General features: G+C 36.9%; 1 protein-coding gene across 4 annotated transcripts in view; it reads left to right on the top strand.

Annotated features, from left to right (window-relative positions):
- The window catches only part of USF3 (upstream transcription factor family member 3), a 50,448-nt gene that overhangs the window by 14,056 nt on the left and 13,416 nt on the right, over positions 1–22,976 (top strand). For 2 of the 4 annotated variants that reach the window (XM_058555795.1, XM_058555796.1), the window contains 5 exons: positions 11,739–11,863; positions 13,264–13,328; positions 14,800–14,828; positions 16,784–16,866; positions 21,363–21,459. In XM_058555795.1, coding sequence (XP_058411778.1) covers positions 13,282–13,328; positions 14,800–14,828; positions 16,784–16,866; positions 21,363–21,459 — 256 coding nt within the window. In that variant the 5' untranslated portion in view covers positions 11,739–11,863; positions 13,264–13,281. Of the gene's footprint in view, positions 1–11,738; positions 11,864–13,263; positions 13,329–14,799; positions 14,829–16,783; positions 16,867–21,362; positions 21,460–22,976 lie in introns of those variants that run through there. The other 2 variants (XM_058555797.1, XM_058555798.1) reach the window with 2 other exon arrangements.

Genomic DNA, 22,976 nt, shown 5'->3' with positions numbered 1-22,976 from the left:
AACATTTAATTTTAAAAATATTTAATAAAATTATATCTAAAGAACTAATAATATGCACTCTTCTCAAATATATAACACAACAAAAAGTATATAAGAGGGCTGCAAATAAAATCTCGAATTGTAAAAATTAGGTGTTATTTATTGTCAATCATAATGCAAGGAAACAGTTCACACACACACATAAATTAACAAAAGGGGAACCAAAAAACTACTTGGAAGGCTTTTTACTTCAACTCAGGTTGAAGAGGATGTAAAAGTTGAAATTACAAGGAAGAAAAAGTCAAGATAATAAAAACAAGCAAATCACAGAAAAAGAAATATAAATGATTCATAGTATATGATAGGGTACTCAGCCTCACTAGTGATCAAGGAGATGCAAATTAAGCAATAATGAGCTATCTTTTGTTGCCTTTTGGACTGATAGAAATTTAAAAGATGCTAATTGCAGCCTTTTTTCCCCCACTATTGTTTTTAATAGCAAAAAAATAAATAAATGAAAAAGGAGTATTCATCAAGGGGGAACAGCTAAATAAATTACAGCTCATCCATGTGATGTAGTGCTATGCAAGTAGTAAAAAGAATAAGGTAAATTGACGTGTACTTACCTGGAAAGATATCCATAATATATTTCTAAGTAAAAATAAAGCATGTTTCAGAGTGACATGTATAGCAGGATTTAATTTTTATAAAAAAGGTATGTGCGTCTTTGTAGAAAGATCTGTATGTGTAGAAAGATCAAGAAAATTGATGTCAAATTGCTTCCCAACTGGGAATTGAATAGGATAGAATTGAAAAAGTGTTAGTGGGGGACTTTAATTTTCCTCCTCAAAAAAAAAGGGATGTGATTAGGGGTAATATTTAATTTTTTGTTTTTCAGTATAGTGTTTTTAAAATAATTTAAAATTTAATTGAAACTACATAGTATTTAGAAATTAATGACTTGAAAATATTATATATCAACATCTATGGGCTGTGGACAAAGTTGTGTCTTGAGGAAATATTATAGTCTTAAATGCATTTATTAGAAAGACCGAAAAATTAACATTTTGGAAGAGAAAATGCATGCATGTGGCAAAAAATTAAAAGTATATATGAGGATATACAGTAATCCTTTCCTATACCCTGTCCCTCATTTCCCCTCCTCAAGGCAATCCTTCCAGAGAAATTCTGTGCATTTATCAGCATATACATATATATTCTTCTCTCCATCCCAAAGTATAGGTATGAGATATAAGTTGATAACTTTTTAAATAATATATAATATATAAAATAATAATAATATATATATATAAAATACCAGTTTGCTAGGGCTGCCATAACAAATTACCACAGACTGGGTGGCTTAAACAAGAAAAATCAGTTTTCTTACAATTCTGGAGGCTAGAAGTCCAAGATCAAGTTGTCAGCAGGTTTGGTTTCTTTTGAGGCCTCTCTCCTTGGCTTGTAGGTGGTTGCCTTCTTGCTGTATTCCTCACGTGGTTGTCCCTATGTCTGTGTTCTAATCTCCTTTTCTTATAAGGACACTAGTCATATTGGATTAGGGCCCATCCTAATGACCCCATTTTAACTTAATTACCTCTTTAAAGGCCCTATCTTCCAATACAGTCACATTCCAAAGTACTGGGTGTTAGGACTTCAGCATCTGAATTTTGGGGAGACACAATACAGCCTATAATATATGTGTATTTATTTAATTATCAGTACACGTAACTATATTGTATGGGTAGAGCTATTAGATTGAACCATCTGAAACTGCAATTTCTAGAGGCAGAAAAGATCAAATATGGGCAATTTCAGATGGTTCAACACAATACTGTGACATATTTAATCAGTCTCCTTTTGATGAGCCTCTCCTTGTCTTTTGCTACTCGCATACATGAATATACTTGTAGGGTAAATTTCTAGGAGTTGTTGCATTAAAGAGGTGTGTGTGTCTGTGGACCAGGTGTGGGTCCATAGCATGTCTGGGCACTCTGCCACAGGCTTTCCTGACATGGGCGAGGGTACCTCAGCAAAAAGAGACTGGGCTGCAAGGACAGAGGCAGAAGTTGGGGCATGGGGAGAGAGTGTAAGAGACTGTGTGGGAAGCGGTGTTACCCACATCAGAGGAACCATATTGAGATATTCCCAGTCGATTGTTTTTGTGACTAGAAATGGCTAGAGGATTTTTATTATGTAATTATGACCAGTAAAGTCATGGATTCTGCCCTAAATTTTATCCAGGGAGCAGGATCACTCTACAGAGGAGATTTGAACTGGCAGTGAAAGGTATTTTCTACTATTTGCATTTTGTGTGTCCTGCTCTTTCAGTGTAACCGTTACTAACATGTACATAAGTAATTACTTAGACATACATAGGGAAAATGTCTGGAATTGATACCACCACACTATTAAAAGCAGAGGGGCATTGGTACTTCATATACATCTGTGCTGTTTAAAATTTTTACGAAGAGCAGGGATTATTTCTGCAGTTGATTTTTTTTTTTTTAAAGCCTTAAAGCATGGAGTTCTCTTTGAATTAATTATGGTATAATTTCTGAGCCAGAAGTATTTATAGTTTTTATGGGCAACAGCAAGGAAAAGGTCTAAAAAATGCCAAACTCTTTAGAGTAGTTATTCCTGAAGAGAGCGACTTTAGAGCTAAGTAACTTTTCCGTTTAACTTTATACATTTCTGTACCCTTCCAAAAAAATTTTTAGTAATACTGTACTGTATATTTGAAAGTTGCTAAGAAAGTAGATCCTAAAAGTTCTCATCACAAAGAAAGAAAAATTTGTAACTATGTGTGGTGATGGATGTTAACTAGATTTATTGTGGTGAGCCTTTCACAATACAGTAGTCCTCGTTCCCCCTTATATAAGCAGGGGATGTGTTCCAGGACCCCCAGTGGATGCCTGAAACTGCCCTGAACCCTGTATAGACTCTCTTTTTTCCTATACATACATACCTATGATAAAGTTTAATTTATAAATAAGGCACAGTAGGAGATTAACAACAATAACTAGTAATAAAATAGAACAATTACAACAATATACTGTAATGAAAGTTAATGTAGATCTTAGCAACCTCAGCATACGATTTTTTTTCTTTCCTTATTAAGACGAGAACTTTCTTCACCTTTTCACTTAAAGGAAGCACTTTAGGCTTCCCTTTGACGTATCTGAATTGCCAATGTCACTACTCTTGCGCTTTGGGGCCATTATTAAGTAAAATAAGGGTTACTCGAACACAAGCACTGCGATACCCCAATAGTCGATCTCATAACCCAGGTGGCTGCTAAGTGACTGACGGGCTGACAAAGGGATGAGTCATGTTCTGGGCGGGATGGAGTGAGGTGGCTTGAGACTTCATCACGCTACTAAGAATGGCGTGCAATTTAAAACTTTTAAATGGTTTATTTCTGGAATTTTCCATTCAATATTTTCAGACCATGGTTGACCGTGGGTAACTGAAACCACAGAAAGCGAAACTGTGGATAAGGACGGACTACTGTACATAAAAATGTCGAATCATTATCTTGGACGCCTGTACAATGTTGTATGTCAGTTATATCTCAATAAAAAAGTAATTTTTTATACCAACAGGTTACTTGTGTAGTTTAAAAATTTTAAACTGTGTTCAGCAAATTGTGCCTTTGGCTTATTTCTTTTTCTTGAGACAGAGTTTGACTCAACTTCACAGTGAGAGCTCTAGTGGCAGGACTTCATTATTTCATATTCTTATATACATCATAGTATCTCAAGGTTGGCACTTATCAACCTTCGTGACTGATTGCTGCCAAACTTGATGGCGATCTGATTGAAAAGGAGGAGCCAACAGACATTGTTATAGGATGTAAGATTTCTTTAATGGCAACGGAAATTAGACCTCCCGATAGCAGTTGCACAAAGCAGAAGACAACACAGCACACTCACAAACGGCTCCTGAAGTTCCCGCTGAGATGGGACGCAGCTGCTGAACCCACAAACATGGAGGAAGGATTCTTTGGGTGTGAAAACCACTCCTGTGCTATCCCTGCACTATAATCCAGACATGCTAGATTTCAAGATGTAATGAGTTGAACCAGGTAGACCAGGTAATAGGGCATTCCAGGTAGAGAATTATTAACCAGAAAGGCTGGAGAAGGTAAATGCAAATAGTAGCTCATAGAGCAAAACACAGCAAAGATGCCTAAATAAGATTGTAGGAATTAGAGCATAAATATTCAAGATATTAAACCTAAATGCTGTAATCGTGATTTTGAATGTTTAATGACATGGAGAAATGTGATAAATTTTTACTTTAAGTAAAAAGCAGAATACAGCGTTGCTTTTGGTCTAACATTTGTAAAAAAATCAGGTGTGTGTAGAAAAAAGTTGATAAGGAAATCCATAAAAATGTTTACAGTGATTCTTGCAGATTCTTGTTGAGTGATGTAATTGAGATTAGTTTTAATTTTTTCTTTATGCCTTGCTTTGTTTTCTAGGTATATATTACTTTTATTATAAGGAAAAACTGGTAAAGCAAGATGATCAAAATAAGTAGAGCTCTTTTGTTACAGAGTGTAAAATGGACTCATGGTGTAATGGCTGTGACCCGGACCAGGGAGTTAAGCTTAGTTGTGTAAAATTTCCTTGGATCATATTCTAGTTCAGTAGGTAACTCATTTTGATTGGAGAGGACTAAGGATTTACTAGAGATCTCATATGAAGAAATAAAACACATTTAAAAACTGCATATCTATGTAGTCATTCCATAAAACATTTTGAATAATTGTATAATACTTAGGAATGCATTAAACAGCAGCAAAACAGAATTAAATATAGAGATTGACAAGATGTTCCTCAAACCATGGACGAATAATGTTTAAGCAATGTGCCATAAGATATTTTCAGTTAAGACTCTTTAATTCTAACTTGAAATTTTTATGATAAGAATTAGATTTTTCTCTTCATTGTATCTAAAGACACAATTTAACCTTTACCATTAATTTGCTTCTTGGTAGGAAGAAAACACAATTTGCTGCTGAACAGTTAGACCAAGTTTTCTCCTAAATATTGCCAGTACTTATTTTTGGTGGCTTCACATTTTCCCCGTATTAGGGAAATTGAGAATGATTGGTAACTAAATAGAATTTTGAAATTACATCCTGAAAGAAAGCAGATGTATAAACTGATGAAAAAAATGAATGGGTAGAGAATTTCAAATTACCCCAAGAGACTTCCGTCAAAGCATTTCTTTTTTTTTAACAGCCTGATTGAGATGTAATTCACATACCATAAAGTTTACCCATTTAAAGTGTAATTCAGTGGTTTTTAGTATATTTGTAGAGTTGTTCAACCATCATCATAATCTAATTTTAGAACATTTCAGCATCCCCAAAAGAACTCCCCTCCACCCCCTATTAGCAGTCACTCCCCATCCTCTTCAGCCCCTAGCAACCACTAATCCTGCTTTCTGTCTCTATGGACATTCATATAAATGGAATAATACAATATATGACTTTTTGTGTCAGGCTTCTTTCACTTAACATAATGTTTTCAAGGATCACTGATACTGTAGCATGTATCAGTACTTCATGTCTTTTGATTGCTGAATAATATTCTATTGTATAGATAGACCACATTTTATTTATAATTCATCATTTGATGGACATCTGGCTTGTTTCAACTCTTTGGCTGTTACGAATATTGCTGCTGCAAACATTCATGTACAAGTTTGAGTGTGAGCGTGTGCTTTCAGTTCTCTTGGGGATATACCTTGGTGGAATTGCTGGATCGTATGGCAATACTGTGTTTAACTATTTGAGGAACTGCCTGTTTTCCAAAGTGACTGTACCATTTTACATTCCCAACCAGCAATGTATGAGGTAATAGCATACTTTTGAATATATACAAATATTTTTCCAGCTCTATTGCGATGTGATTGGCAAATAAAAAGTGTATATAAGTGTAGAACATGATGTTTTGATATATGTGTACATTGTGAAATGATTACCACAATCAGGCTAATTAACACATCCGTCCCCTCACATAGTCACCTTTTGTGGTGAGAACACTCAAGATCTTCTCTCAGCAAATTTAAAGTATACAATACCTTATTATTAACTGTAGTCATCATGCTGTACATTAGATCTCCAGAACTTATTCATCTTATAACTGAATGTTTGTACCCTTTGACCAACCTCTCCTCATTTCCCCCAGCCCCTAGCCGCTGGTAACCACCATTGTACCCTCTGTTACTATGAGTTCGACTTTTTTAGTTTCCACGTATAAGTGAGATCATGCAGTCTTTGTCTTTCTGCATTTGGCTTATTTCACTTAGCATAATGTCCTCCAGGCTAATCCGTGTTGTCACAAATGTCAGTATTTCCTTTTTTTTCTAAGGCTGCATAATATATATATATTTTCTTTATCCATTCATCCATCGATGGGCACTTAGGTTGTTTCTGTATCTTGGCTATTGCAAATAATGCTACAATGATGGGAGTACAGATAGCTCTTTGAGATAGTGATTTTATTTCCTTTGGATATATACTTAAAGATGGGATTGCTGGATCATACAGTAGTTCTATTTGTAATTTTTTGAGGAACCTCTATACTGTTTTCCATAACGGCTGTACCAATTTACATTCCCACCGACAGTGCACAAGGGTTCCCTTTCTCCACATTCTCCCCAGCGCTTGTTGTCTTTTGACTTCTTGATAATAGCCATTCTAACAGATGTGAGGTGAGATTGCATTGTGGTTTTGATTGGCATTTCCCTCATGATGAATGACGTTGAGCATCTTTTCATATACCTGTTGATAATTTATATGTCTTCTTTGGAAATATATATTATTCTTTGAATATGTATGTTTTTAAAGGAAATTTCAAGGGATTAAGTTGCAGGGACCTGGAGAGAGCCTTTTGAGATGCTGGTCATGTTCTATATCTTGATCTGAGTGGTGGTTACGTGGCTGTATTCATACATAAAAATTCAGCGAGCTGTGAACTTAAGTTAATGACTTATTGTATATAAGTTATGTATTAATAAAAAAGAAAAAAACATTCTTACTTGATTCTTCTTTTTTCCGTTTTACTCGCAGGGGAACTTTGTTTCACATCAGTGCTAGTCGGTGGATTGCTGGTCAAGAACCACTGATCTTAAGATAAAATCCAAATAGGTTCATTAGGCGTAGCAAGTTGCTGTGCAGTCAGGTCCAGTTTCTCTTTCTGCTCTCCCCTCCTGCCTCTCCCTCCCTCTCGTGTTCCGTGTATCCCTGGGGCCGTGCTCAGACTCACCAGGCTTCTTTATGCTTCACTGCTCTTGTAATTGCCCTTCCTTCCACCTCGCATCCTTCTTCCTCTCCATCTCTACCTGGCAAAATCCTACACGTTCTCCAAGACCCAGCTTTCTTTGCGTCCCACAAGAAACATGCTTGGTGCTCTGTTCTCACATAGCATTTTATTAATAAATCTTTGAGGCAGCACTTACCAATTTTTAAATTCACTTTTAAAAACTTTTTATTTTAAAATAACTATAGACTCAAAGGGAGCTGCAAACGTAGTACGAAGAGTTCATGTGCTCTTCATCCAGCTTCCCCCAATGGTGACATCTTATATAGCTGTAGGTTAGTATCAAAACCAGGAAGTTGATGTTCATTAACCAATTTTTTTTTCTTTCTTATTTTTTTGCTGAGGAAGATTTGCCCCGAGCTGACATCTGTGCTGGTCTTCCTCTATTTTGTATGTGTGTTGCCACCACAGCATGGCCACTGACAAGTGGTGTAGGTCTGTGCCCAGGAACCAAACCTGGGCCACTGAAGCAGAGCATGGTAAACTTAACCACTGGGCCATGGGGCTGGCCCCAATCAATTTTTTCGTATTTATCTTTTTTCCATTCTCTGTGCTGTCCATTAGAGTAGCCACTAGCCACAGGTAGCTATTTAATTTAAATTACTTAAAATTATATAAAATTAAAATTTAATTCCATGGTCTCACAAGCCACATTTTAAGCACTTAGTATTCACATGTGACTAGTGGTGACCCTACAGACTGCACAGGTATAGGAGATTTTCACTGCATAGAGTTCTTTTGGATAGCCCTGATCTGGACTGCATTCTTCTTGAGGGCAGACATATCTTACTCATCTTTATACCTGCAGTTCCTAGGCAGTGGGGGTACTCAATCCATACTTGAATGATTGAGTTTAGTCCTACCCTCTTGTTTTGCACATGAAGAAACTTATGCCCTAAGTTATGGTAAATAAAATGATATCTGCCTATTGAGTAGCAAATCTAGAAATACAGCTCAGGTTTCCTAAGTTCAAGTTCACTGGTTTTTTTATGTGGACCTTAATTTATGAGCTCATCAATTTGTATCAGTTTTAGAAGAAGGAGTACTAAAGTAATGTAATACTTCTCAAACTGCATAAGAGTCGTAAGAGTCTCAAAGTGCGTAAGAGTCAACTAGGAAGCTTGTCACAACTGCATATTCCTGGACCTCCCACGCTTCTAATTCAGTAGGTCCAAGGTGGTGTGTAGGAATCTATATTTTAAACATATGCTTAATCAGGACTATGTAGCAATAGCATAAGGATAGATCGGAGTAGAGAACAACAGAATGGAGAACCTAGAAGTGGAACTGCACTTACCGGAACATTTGATTTTTAACGAAAATGCCATCAAGGAAGGGAAATCTTTCAACAAATGGTGTTGGAACAACTAAATATCCATTTGGAGAAAAAAAAGAGCTTTGACCCCTACCTCATGCCATAAATAATATAGATCATTGCCCTAAATATGACAATTAATAATTAATTTATAATTAATTACAAAACCTTCTAGAAGGAAGCATAGGACAATATCTTGGGGATGGGTAAAGTTTTTTTGGACAGCACACAAAAAGGAATAATCATAAAAGAAAAAATTGATGAGTTATACTTCATTAAGAACTTTTGGGTCACCAAAAGTCACAATTAAGGGGCCGGCCTGGGTGGCGCAAGCGGTTAAGTGCGCGTGCTCCGCTGCAGCAGCCCGGGGTTCGCCAGTTCGAATCCCAGGCGCCCACCGACACACTGCTTGTAGAGCCATGCTGTGGTGACATCCCATATAAAGTAGAGGAAGATGGGCACGGATGTTAGCTCAGGGCCAATCTTCCTCAGCAAAAAGAGGATTAGCATTAAATGTTAGCTCAGTGCTGATCTTCCTCACACACACACAAAAAGACACAATTAAGAAAATGCATAGGCAGGTCACATAATGGGAGAAAGTATTTGCAAAATCTATTTCAGGCAAAGGACAGGTATCCAGAAGATATAAAAACTCAGAATATGTAAAGACTTCCTATAAAATCAATAATAAAAAGATAAGCAATCCAATTAAAAAACTGGCAGAAGATATGAGCAGACAAAAGAAAATCTACAAATGGCCTTAATATGCACATAAAAAAGTATTCAGTCATGATGAAATGCAAATTAAACTTTAATGAGATACCACTATATATCCACCAGAAAGGCTAAAATTAATAAGCTGACAGAACCCAATGTTGGTGAGGCTGTGGAGCCACATTGTGGGTGGGCATGCAAAATGATACTATTGCTCTGGGGAAAATGTGGTAAATGTTCTTGTGTAAGTCTTTTTGTGGATATAGTCTTTCACTTCTCTTGGGTAAATATCTAGGAGTAAATAAGCAATGCATCTCTACTCCTAAATAAGTGAGAGACTATATCCACAAAAAGATTTATACAAGAATGTTCATGGATAGCAGCTTTATTCATAGTGGCCAAAACATGGAAACAGTCCAGGTGTCCATCAACAGAAAAATGAATAAGCAAACTGTGTTATAAATTCACACACAGTTATATATTCATATTCAGCAATAAAAAGGAACAAACTACTGGATGAATTTCAAAAATGTTATGCTGAGTGAAAACTTGACACAATAGAATTCTCAATTAATACATTATAAAGTTCTTTGGTGAAAAAAATGGGAACACTTGTTGGCTCTGTGGGATTATGGGAAGGATTGATGAGGAAGGGTTGTGAGAGAACTTTCTCTGGTGATAGTGTACCTTGTTAGGGGTTGGGTCACACAGGTGTGTGCATTTGTCAGCACCCATTGAATGTTACACTTAAGATTTGTGCATTTTACTCTGTAAGCTTTACCTCAAGGGGAAAAAAAAATTACAGGATGTGATTTTTATGCAAGTGATCTGAAGACCACACTTTGAGAACCAGTGGGTTTGACTAATTTCAGAAATAATTCTTTCTTACCATGAAAAATAATAATTCATAGATTACTAATGTAACATTTTGAATTTTTCTTTAAAAATTCATGGCACTTTAAATATTTTAAAGGATATATTTGTATTTGGTTATATAAATATTGTATTAAAAGTGCCACTTGCTTATTAGTAGGCTAGTTAATAAGTGAACAAGGATTTATGACAATATTAAATAATTCCTTATTCCAATAAATGTTCTTTTTCCGTGTCAGGAGTACAATTTTAATATCAGGAGGAAATGGACATGGGAATAATTTTGCATTTACCTAGGTGTAATTGAGTTGGTTAAAATGTGGTTTGAGATGGATATTTAGAGTGACATTTCGTGAACTGGTTGATTTTGATTTGCAGTTGTGTTCCTCTTTCAGTTAAACTCCTGGCTTTCACCCCAGTGCAGTGAATGCCTCTAGTTTCATTCACTTACTTGAAGATTCTAGAAGTTTAGAAATTTAGCACTTTTTCTTCATGTATCTTAATTGTAACATGAATCTGCCAACTTTCAAAAGTGCTACAGAAGAATGACTGGAACTGTGATGCTGATGATCAGATGCTGACTCCTGTGGGTACCAGGCAGATCTGACCTTACAGGTTTATAGGTGAACATCCCACATCATCTCTCCTACAATGGGGTATTGGTCAGGTGCCTGAAATTTCACCAATTAAACATACCTGCCTGTGTTTCCAAATTTTCCTGATAAGGATCACTCAGGGCACTCATTAAATTTCAGACCTCCACCCTTAGAGATTGGAATTCCTTAGAGACTGTTTCAGTGGGTCTGGGATGGGCTGAGAATTTGTATTTTTTAACTAATACCTTTAAATAATTCTCATCATCAGGAATGTTTAGGAAACATTGCCCTAAAGTAGAGCTAAGTTTCTCAAATTTTTTTGTACCAAAAAAAAAAAGAAGAGAAAGAAGAATAAGAAGAAAAGAAAAAAAAATCACCCCGAGACCTTGTTGAAAATATAGATTCCTGCTTTTCATTTGTCTGGGATGAAGCCCCCAAATTGACATTTTTTTAGAGCACATACAAGGCACAGGTCTGAGGGCTGTCTTCCTAGTGTCCCTCCCGTCTTAGTGGAAGGTCCTTGAGTCAGTTTTCAGTCACTCTCACAAGAGAGAAGGGAGAAGTAGGAGATTGAAGGAAAGATAATTTTAGAATTGAGCACAGATCTTAGTGTAAGAGCTAGGTGGAGGGCAACGAGAACCTCAGGGACAGTGAGCACGCATGAGAGAAAGGAGAGAATCCCTTCCTGGGGACCATCCAGTGGCGCGGTGCTACCATCTTTGTGGGGGTGGAGCATGGGTAACCTATTGGAAGTGACTTGAAAGCAACTACATTAATTAACTTTCAAGTGGTGAGGAGAATTGAGGATCATCCTATATGCCACTAAAAATCTGCCTGCACGCCATAAGTGGCCAGTCCTTGTTTTGTGTGTTGCTAATGGAAACCTAGTGACTGTAAACATTCATTGATTTTTCTCTTGTGTAGTAAGAAGAAAACATAACTTATAGACCATCTTCTGGCAGAAGATGATAGATTTGGATCAGAAACGGGAGGCGTTGGAAGCCAGGAATCAAAAGTGAAGAAATTCTGCAAGCCCTTGGGTGAGAAAGGTGACAGGGATTTACTTATTTACTCATTTGTTCCACATTATCGTTATATGGTTATCCAACGTAAGCGTGTTGCTTTTAGGCTGAAAGGTACCTTCACAAAGGTTAGGGAGAAGGGGGACTAAGCTGCTGGAAATGGGTCTTGAGCTCACATTTCTCCTCAGGCTGCTTCAGCCAGTACTCTCTGTCATCACCTTGTCTGCATTCACTTCCACTTACTTCCCAGGACCCTTCCCCCTCCTTCCCAGGGTGAAAGTCTTCACCCGAAATGGCTCATTAATATTCACAGCTAACATTTATTGAATTTTTTTTTACTGCTGGGCACTGTGCTCTCCCTGCATTATTTCATTCCTTTCTTGAAACAACCCAGTGATCTAGATTCTGTGATTATGATCCATTTTAGGTTAAACATCTGAGGTTCCAGGAGGTTATATAACTTGCCCAGGCCCTCAAAGCTAGGAAGCGGCAGAACCCGATTTTAAACTCACACTGACTTCCGATTCCATACTTGCTGCCTTCTTTCTCTCAGAGAAAATGAAACACCACACATGCGCCTCTTCCGTTACCAGAACAGGTATCCCAACTTGACGGACCTCTTTTGAAAGGTAGTCAATCCCTGGGATATAAACGCATTAAGGTTTTCATTGTGGAATTTTTGAAAATTAGAGAAGAGAAAGAAATCACCTACAATATTCCTGGCCTCACGTAACTATCATTAATATTTTAATATATTTGCTTTCAGGCTTTTTTGGCACATGTGTACGTTTTCCTATAGTACATATATTCTTTAGTATCATATTTTAAATATAAGTAGAATTTTCATACTCATACTCAGATTTTAATGACTCTCAAATGATGACATAAGACTTCTAGCAGCTTGAAATCAAAGAATCCTAGCAAATGAGTGACTGAATGAATGGATGCTTGCTTCCATGTATGGAATATTACGTGTTTGTGCGCTTGTCACTTTTGTGTTTTCTTTGTTCAGAGGGGGGACCATTGTTCTAGTTTAAATTTTGTATCATGAGCAAACAGTAGCGTGAACAAAGAACATACTCTCCCAACTCAAGTATGTTGCACCTGTCTTTCCAGATCTTGATAAGATCCACACCCCCTTTAAGCTTTTCTTGATTTCCAAGCCCATAATGATCTTTCTCTACTCCAATCTTCTCAGCACTTTCTGGCCATACCTCACATTTGATGTTCTCCATCTGCTAGTTATAATATTTTTTGTCCTGTTTTCTTATACCTTTTTCTATCCACAACACCTAATCCAGTGCTTTTTCAAGATGTCAGTTTTATTTTTTAGCATTTTGGTATTCAAACCAAATTGCTATTAGTCCATTTCTCTAAGATACTAGAATGACGTTAAACTTGCTGGCCTGTCTTTCCGTGCCTTGTAGGTTCCTATCACTGTAACCATGCCAGAAATGACAGAGAATGAGACTCCTACAAAAAAGCAGCACAGGTATGTAGCTGCAGCCCAAAAATAATAGAGTTTCCACAGATAAAAAGCAGAATTAGTCCCTACTTTGTGAAGTAGGTAGTCCTGAGGGAATTTTGATTTGGATGCCTAAAAAACCATTACTCTTTGAAAAAGTGTATGGATAAATATACATAGATTTACTGAAAGGGATATATAGTAAAAATTTACCTGTCTTCCTAGCAGTGTAACAAGTAAAATGACTATCAGTAGTTAAAATAGTATAATACTAAATCTATGCCAAATGCTTAGCTTCTCCTGAAAATTTTACTTGCGTACAGTGTTAGTCCTTGTGGATCCTAAGTTCGCTTAGGCTGATGTCAGTTTAAATGGACATTTTGTGACATGACAATCCGTTAATGCCATATACACATCAGTACAATATTACTTCTGGTTCTTTGTATAACCCCTCTTCTGAATTTCTAGCATTTTGGGCAATGTTTCTGTTTAGAATTGCATGGCCTGGATGTTAGCCCAGGGCCAGTCTTCCTCAGCAAAAAAAGAGGGGGATAGGTGTTGGATGTTAGCTCAGGGCTGGTCCTCCTCACAAAAAAAAAAAAAAAAGAGAAAAGAATTGCATGGCCAATGCTTCCATTAAAATTAAAATCTCTATTCTCTTTCCTTACCAAATAGCAATTCAAGAAGTCTAACGCATTGAGTAATTGTATGTAAAAGGGAAAATTGATGTTTTTAGTAAATTAGCTTTTAAGAAAATTTAAGAGTTTGGCTAACCTAGGGTCATAAATACAGAAGATGGCTCAAATGCTCGTTGTCAGTGCAAGGCTGCCACACTTCCCTCCCTGGGGATTGCCGGTTCCTCTCTACTGTTGCTCGTCTCCTTTACACACTCACCCTCACTCCTGGCTGGGTGCCAGAGCACGTATCAGAAGATACCTACTTGGCACATGCTTTGAGAGTTGACTAGCTTCTTCTTCTTCTTCTTCTTTTTTTTTTTGTGAGGAAGATTGGCCCTGAGCTAACATCCGTGCCCATCTTCCTCCACTTTATATGGGACGCCGCCACAGCATGGCTTGACAAGCGATGCGTCAGTGCGTGCCCAGGATCCGAACCTGCGAACCCCGGGCCGCTGAAGCGGAGCGCACACACTTAACCGCTGCGCCACTGGGCCGGCCCCTGACTAGCTTCTTAATTAAATTTTTCAAATAGTTAAGGTTTTCAATGATTGATTTACTTCCCAACCAATGACTTCTGGGAATGGAAGAACAGAGAATTGTAGTTACTTTCAGAAACTGTGGATTCTAAATTTATATTGCTGTATCTGCAGTTAGGTTTTCATACTTAGATATATATTAAGAAAAATTTTCTTCACATAGTTTCTTATTGATGCAACAAATAAAAATTCATAAAATTTATTTTTATGGTTCTCAAAATATAAAGTGATGAAAATGTTTTCCCATTATTTTCATGTTCCTTTTATCTCCACTTTTTGTTTCAGGAAGAAAAACCGGGAGACACACAATGCAGGTAGAAACAACAATTTAAATTTTATTTGCCAGCATTTTTTGCATTCGAAATGAGATTATACTACAGTTGATTATAAGTTTTTATATTACAAGCAGAGAATCATTATTTATTACGTTTTAGGAAAGTGTTCCTTTATTGGTTTTAATTGACAAAACACTCGCTGAGTCTCATGAAGATGGCTTGCTTATCATCTGCTGATTTGTCATCTATTTAGATAATCTAAGGATTAATATACCCCTGGAGCTAGTGTTTTAAGTGATTTCATCCACTGAGAATCCCAGATGTATTTCTCCTAAATAGAATGATGAGTATATGTCTTTGCTAAAATTCCAGCGGGGCCTGGCAGCTCAGAGGAGTAGGGAAGAGGTGAGAGGCAGGCTGTAGATCTTAAAGGTACTTGAAATGTGAACAGTCTTAGATTAAGTTGTGGCGTCCTCAACTATAGGAAGAAATGTAGAAAATAAATATTTGATTTTCTCTCAAACATCAAAATTATAAGCTAAAGCCAGGTAAACATTTATAGAAGTAATTGTGCATACATTTACAATTTGGTACATTTTATAACATTTTATTTTCCATCAAGGACTACAGTCAGATCTAAAAAAATATATTTTAGAAGTTAATTTCTGTTACTCTATAAATGATATCTTCCTTTCCCTGAGGAAAGGACTCTGGGGAAAATGTTATTTATGGAAAGATGTGTTGAACAATAGTGGGATCTTGCTCTTCCCCAGAATGGGAGCTGACTGCCATTGAATTCCCCTTTATCACTTAGGTAGAGTCTTAATGTTGTTGTTTTTACCTCCACACATTTAAAAAAAATCCACTCTTAGATAACAAGAAATACTATTTTAGAGAATGCAGAAGAAAGGTGAGCTATACTTTATTGCTTTGCTTTTTTTGTCCATATGAATTAAATCTAATCATCTTTGGCCATATGAACTAAATTTTTTTATTGGAATCAGCTGTCATATGGTGCCATAAATATATCCTGATAGTAATTTATTAAGAGAGAGCAATTAGACGTCATTGAAAAGGATGTCCTTACTGCTAGATTATGAAGCAAAAGTGCATAGTTTACAAAACAAGACCTGCCTATGCTACGATCTGAAAGATCATCCTCTTAGAAGGACTGGAATCCTTTGTTAGAAAGGAAGATTTTAGAAAACTTTCTAACAGAAAATAGCCAAGACTAATGTTTCTACTTACAGAGTCTTATGGAAATTATTCAGATCATTTCTTGTATCTTCTTGTACCTTTCATTCAACTTTTAACGTTGTAGCACACAAGCCTGGAACATTCCTCAGTTAATTGAGAAGTTGTTAGTTGCCCAGTTTCTTAGATGGGAAAAATTCTTCATGGCCAAAGTGAACAGCCTAGACCCCATAGAAAAATCCAAACCACTGCCTTTTCTTGTCTAAGTCATAACTAAGAGCTTTTTCTATTCCAAAAATGCCTTCTAGTCATCCTAAAAGGTATTTTAAGGTTCTTTAATCTGTCTAGAAAGGTCTCATTTACCCATTTGCTATAAAGAAGCAGCTTTCTAGTAACTTAGCTTGTTAGTGTGTTCTTGAAATTTAATCATTAAAATCTCTAGTAATTACTTGAAATATAATATAATAATGGTCTAATAGTAATGTAATAGCAATTTCTGTTTATAATTTGAATTTGATTATTATAGATCACATTCTTTAAAATGCTAATAAAAGTATTGCTTATATCAATTTACATATATATCACTAGACTTAATATATATATGTTACATATATATATAACACTAGACTTAAAATATGACAGTCTTAGAAATCTTACTATAGTTATTTGTTTTCAGTAGATACTGTTTGATAAAATTGTCTTCGGGATTTCTTTACCTAAAATTTCTTTACCCAGGAAGAAGTAGGCACTTTGGCAGTAGTACTATAAGGTTTGATAAATGGATCTTTTCCCCTATCTAGTGGAGAGGCATAGAAAGAAGAAAATCAATGCTGGGATAAACAGAATAGGAGAGCTGATCCCATGTTCCCCTGCGCTGAAGCAGGTAAGAAGTCCACTCATATTTTCATTCATTACTTGTGAACAGATAATTCCCTTAGTTGTTTCTGTGCTCAGAATGATTATTTTTGTTCCCTGCCATTTATGGTTTCTGGAGTTAATAATTGCCTTGTTGTTTTTCATTTGCTTAATTTTCTATATACTTATCTTTAATTCTTCCCACACTTCCAATAGTCTTTTAGTACAGTTTTCTACATGATCAAATGGACCATATAATTTCTCAATCTTTAAGATCTTGAATTACTCAGTCCCACGATTACATTTATATATGTGCCACTGTATTTACCAGACATTTCTTTTATTTTCTGCTAATCATATTCTTTACTATCTTTAAATTCTTACCTGGAATCCTCGAAGGATCTCTTCTTTATTTTATTCTCCATGCCTTATCAACCTCCATTAGTCCTTAAATCTCATCTTATTAAAGCTGGCAGTTTTCCCTAATGAAGATAGCTTTTTGTTTCTTCTGATAATGAGGAGAAAGTGTGCTCACTGCAAACAAAACAAAATTGAAACAATATGGAAGGCATAAATAAGTTTAAAAAATAATTGACATCCCACTCCCAAGTTATCACCACTATTAAAAATGTTGTCACACATCTCTCCAGACACTGCTTTATGAATACATCTGTATACATACCCAGTGCTGTTTCACAACCTGCTTTGTCATTTTCACTCAGTGGTACATAGTAGATGTTTGGTTGTGGATACCTTTCCTCATATGAGCTCTTTCTTTTTTAATGGTGATATAGTATTCCCTTATAATGGAATATCATAATTTGTGTTACCTTTTGTTGGTTAACTTTTAATTAAATTAACATATGCAAAAATTAACATATACACATAGCAAAATAGCATTAAAAAACTTAAAAAAACAAACATTGGTCTCCTGCCTGCCTGCCTCCCAACTCGAATACAGCTCCTTAGAGGCAACCATTCTCAACTGTTTCTTCTGGTATTTACCTTTATATTTCAAAATAACATGCTTATATTACTATATCTTAATTTTTCAACATTTTAGATGTTGTCTATTGACTTCCTATTATGCTTGTCCCTTGGCTTCCCCTTGTCTAATCCTCCCAATATAATTCTACCACAACTTTTGATTAAATCGGTATTTAGTTTTTATGTTATTAAGACTGTGTAAATGTTATTTATGGTTGAGCCAAGGAGTCTACTATTATTATGTTTCATTTCATATGTAACTTTTGGTTTTTTTGGAGTTGATAATTGCCTCATTGTTTTTCATTTGCTTAATTTTCTATATATCTGTCTTTAATCTTTTCCACACTTCTGGTGTCTCTTAGCACAGTTTCTACATGGTCAAATGTACCACATCATTCCCATTTTCCCTTTTTTTTCCTTTGAGACTTTACTTCTGGAACCCTCTACCCTTCTTTTTCAATCTCAATTGGTTGGTCTCCTCCAACTCTTCTGTTTTTAATTTTAGCTCCTTATTTTTAATTTTCTAGAGTCTTTTTTCTTATTCTCTTCGTTCTTTTTCATATCACATGTTTGTTTCATGGATGCAATATCATCTCATCTCCAAGAATGTTGTGTAGGGTTTTTTTTTTTAAATTTTCTTCTGTTTTCTGTGTTGTCTTGGTTTCTTTTGATATCCTCTTTTTCCTCTTTGTTTTGATGTTTTGTCTGTCATTTTGGAGACTTTTCCTAAATGTTGATTGATACTTAGCTGTTTTTTATATTTGAGAATGAGGCATTAAAAAGCTGATTGAATAGGCTCGTCTTTTGGGGGCTCTAACTTTTGAGTGATTAGGTGGTGAGCTAGTGTTATTGTGGAACTCAAAAATATCAGTATTTCTAGCTTTTTTTTCTTTTGGGGGTAGCTATTAATTTTTATTTTCCAGAGAAGAATCCTTCAGCTTCCTACCTAAGCGTGGGAATGGTGGGAAGAGGAATATAAGGCTAGTTGCTGTTATTCTGGGAGCTGGGCTGGGGAAGGGGGTGCTGGAGAGTCTCATGCTTTAGGAGGCAGAGTTTTACTTACCCCCCCGTTTCACTTAGGAGCCTCATCTTGCCCACTTCTGTTCTAAGTATTCCTGAGGCTGAAATTCTCTGGTTCAAATTCACAGAAAAGAAACTTGTCTCCTGTGGTTGGGGCAAGAAGGGGAAGTTATCCAGCTGCATAGAGTATGTGTGTGTGGGTGGTTCTTATTAGTACATAAGAAGAGTCTTTCCACCAGTCCCCTAAATTTTAACCCCATACCTCACCCCACTTTCCATCATAGCTGGAGCTTCCTGGTCCTGGCTTTCGGAGGGCCAGATTAATTTGCTCGCTTCTCAGCATTATCTCCCTCAGCAAGGTCTTAGACTTAGTTTCTTTTCATTTTCCCCTAAAGGGTGGTACTTAGGCTTGCATAAATGTGTTTTTTCAGTCTTTTTTAAAATTTACATTCTGTTTCCTTAACACAATAACAAACTTAAGGGCAGGCATTATGTCTTCTGATTTTTTTCCTTTCTCCACATCTCAGTGTATACCTGCTCAGTAAATATTGGTGTTTGCCCAGTAAAATCTTATTTTCCTGCTCTCGGCTTTTATTCCTACATGTTTCTCTGAAAGGAAACCATAATCATTTCATTTCCTTGGTGTCCTAGAATGTGCAATGGAAGTCAGTATTTGGTTCCCAGAGCTGAGTAGATTAAGATTTTCTTTACTATTGCTACATGTCTCAACTCTTGCTTTAAGGAAGGACAATATCAGTTTTCTCTCTCTAAGGTAAAGTAATTCCTGGGTTATATTGGGTCTCTGTTGGGACTCAGTCTAAGGAACCTAGAATTGTAACTTGCTGAGCCAAAGCCCTAAGTCACTGATTCCTACATGAAATGAGCTATTTGATAAAGTACTGGAGATATTTAATAATACACATACTGGAGGAGAAGTTAAAATTTACTGCAACATTTTTAATAGCTGGAGAATAAAATACCAAAATACCTTTTACACAGCTTAAATATGTATCAGTAATAAACTGGTTAATGAGATAAATGCAGCTTTTAGAAAGTATAACGTAGATGTAGATATCTAAATGCTATATGGAAGTATCTCCAAGATATATTTTTAAATAAAAAAACAGTAATGTAACATACTGTTTATAGTATCCTTTGATCTGGCTTTTTAAAAAAGATCTATAAAGATGCATGTATTGGCATAGAATGTTTCTGGAAGGATACACAAGTAACTTTATGGTGGTTGCCTCTGGAGAGCTAAAGCCAAAAGGAATGTTACTTTTCATTACATGTCCCTTCATATTGTTTACATTTTTTTGCCATACACATGTTATGTTTTCAATTTTAGGAATTGTTAATTAAGAATAAAGAATAAAGGAACATGTTGACATAAAATACAATCTTTTTGAAAAAGCTTAGGACTGGAATATACCGGGAGCGTGACACCAAAACTCAATCAAGTGACGTTGTTTCTCAACCTGTTATTTAGAATAGTGTGTAGTTGTGGTTGACAGAGTAAAGAATAACATTAAAATCTACGATCTTTATGGGGTCTTGAAGGCCCTCTCTGGCCTCTTCTCCTGCCACTCTTCCCCTTTATCCTCCGCTCGTCTGCTCGCCTCCTTGCTGTTCCTCCAACACGCCACACACAGCCCTGCTGGGGGGCCTGTGCCCTCGCTCATCCCGCTCCCTGGCCCCTCGTGCTCCAGGTGTCACAGGGCATACTTCCTTGAACTCCTGCAGGCTTTTGCTCAAATACTGCCTTACAGAAAGGCCTTCCCCAGCCTCCCTGTACAAAGTAGATTATAGCAGAATGGCTTAGTCAGTTTGGGCTGCTATAAGAAAAATCTCATAGACTGGATGGCTTAGACAACAGACATTTATTTCTCACAGTTCTGGAGGCTGGAAGCCCAAGATCAAGGTGCCAGCTGGTTTGTTTCCTGGTGTGGGTGCTCTTCCTGGTTATGTCCTCACATGACAGAGAGAGAGCAATCACCTCTCTCGTGTCTTTTCTTCTAAGGGCAGTGATCTCATTCATGAGGGATCTACCCTCCTGACCTGATCACCTCCCAAAGGCCCCCCTCTAAATACCATCACATGAGGGATTAGGGTTTCAACGTGAATTGTGGGGGGATACAAACATTCAGTCTACAGCACAGAGTAACCTCAGCCTTCTATCTGGCCCCCTCCTTACCCTGCTTTATTTTTCTTCATTGCACTTATCACCACCTGATTCTATATATACATATATATATTTATTTATTTAAAATATTTCTCAAGGGCAGGAACTTTGTTTTGTTTATTACATCCCCAGTGCCTAGAACAGAGGCTGACACACAGTAAATGCTCAGTAAATAGTAAATGAAGATGAATAGTAGAAGCTTTTGAATATGGTGCCTGTTTCAAATTTTGAAAAGCTATGTATCATATATATGTGATAAAACCAAAACTTTAAGTTTCTTCTGGCAAGTTCCTACCCTTCAGTGAAACTTTTAAGTGGTTAATTTTCTTTGGCAGAGCAAGAATATGATCCTGGACCAAGCCTTTAAATATATAACAGAATTGAAAAGGCAAAATGATGAACTCCTGCTTAACGGAGGAAACAATGAACAAGGTAAAGATTTTAAGATTCTTACTTTTTGCTGTTATTTCAGTGTTCAGGCCTTTGAGTCACAGTGCAATTTATATTAGGATATACAAGGCCTTTTTCCCCCCAGACATTATTAAGACCATGCATTTAATGGGTCTGTGAGAATAGTGTTGCAAATAAATGCATCTTAGTTTACCTCTTTGCCCCCCTCTGTGAGCACCTCTGATCTTACAGGTATACATAATTTTGATTTGTGTACTTCATGTTTGCTTAACTCATGATACAAATAATACTGAATCTCCTCTATTCCAGTTGGATCTTCCAGCGAGGGGAATCCCATAAGAGGATGTAGGGGGAGGTCCTGCTCAGCGTAACTTAAAAACGAGATAAGGATATGCCTGTGCCAAGGCCTAACTGTGAATTAACTCAAAAGGCCAAAACATTCAGTTCGTAATTATTTATATTGCATGTAATGTGTGCATCAGACTGCCTGATCATTTAATGGTATTTGATTATTAGATAGAGGTGACTTTTTTATGCTATCAAATGAGGTCTGTTTTTCCACTTGCACTGGAGAGTTTCCTTATAACAGCTGAAAAGAAACATCCCAGGCAAGTGTCAATTTCAGAATGGTAGGCCAGTTTGAATTGTCCTTTGTGGCTCTGACAAGAGGAGAGAGAGAATTTGCTGTGACAACTCAGTAGGTCACCTTAAAAGAAGAGAAACAAAGGCAGAATTTGCTGAGGTGGGGGCAGTGCTGGGCTGTGTTAATTGTAAGAAGGGGGAAGGTTACTGGAAAGCATATCGAGAAGCTCAGCATTCTGAATTCTCCTTGTGTACTTTTAGTTACCTGACAACTTACCCCCTTAGGTAGGTCAGCTGTCTTTTATGGTCTAGGACCTGTTTTATGACCTGTCAGGTAGTTAGATACATAATATACGTTTGGTAACCATTTTGAGGTACTCCACAAAGAGAATGTTAAGGCTAGAATGATGTGTAGACTTTTCTAATGAGGGATCCTTTGGTTTCACAGCCCAGAGGCTGAGGCACTCAAGTTACCTTAGGGAAAAGGGAAGCTGTTGAAAAAGTACAAGTTGTGCGAGGCTCGGGAAAAGGTGGACAGCCAGGCCAGGGGTTGAGGTGGCACCTGAGGCACCTTAAGTCTGACTACGTTGTCATCGTCCTTTCTTTGGTCCTTTTTGTGCATCTGCTCTCTCTCCTTCTCTTCTCCCGACAGTTTCCTCCGCAGGCTCACCGTCCACGTGACAGTCTGTACAGTGGTCAGAGCAGTGGCCTTGGGAGTCGGGCTCTCCTGGGTTTGAGCCTCATTCAGTACCTTTGGCCAGTTACTTAACCTCTCCAAGTCTCAGTTTCCCTATCTTAAATGAGGGTGATCATAGCATCTATCTGCTTGACTTCAGACAAATTATGCTGAACCTGTTTCTTACATCTGAAAATGGTGATGACAGTAGGCAGTTCCCGTCTCCTGTTATGAGGATTAAAAGAGATGGTGCAGGTAAAGCACTTAGAGGAACACCTGG

Source organism: Diceros bicornis, chromosome 15, assembly GCF_020826845.1.
Source record: "Diceros bicornis minor isolate mBicDic1 chromosome 15, mDicBic1.mat.cur, whole genome shotgun sequence".
Classification (NCBI taxonomy): Eukaryota; Metazoa; Chordata; class Mammalia; order Perissodactyla; family Rhinocerotidae; genus Diceros; species Diceros bicornis.
The sequence above is the reverse complement of the archived record's forward strand: the minus strand, read 5'-3'. Positions and strand labels throughout refer to the sequence as shown.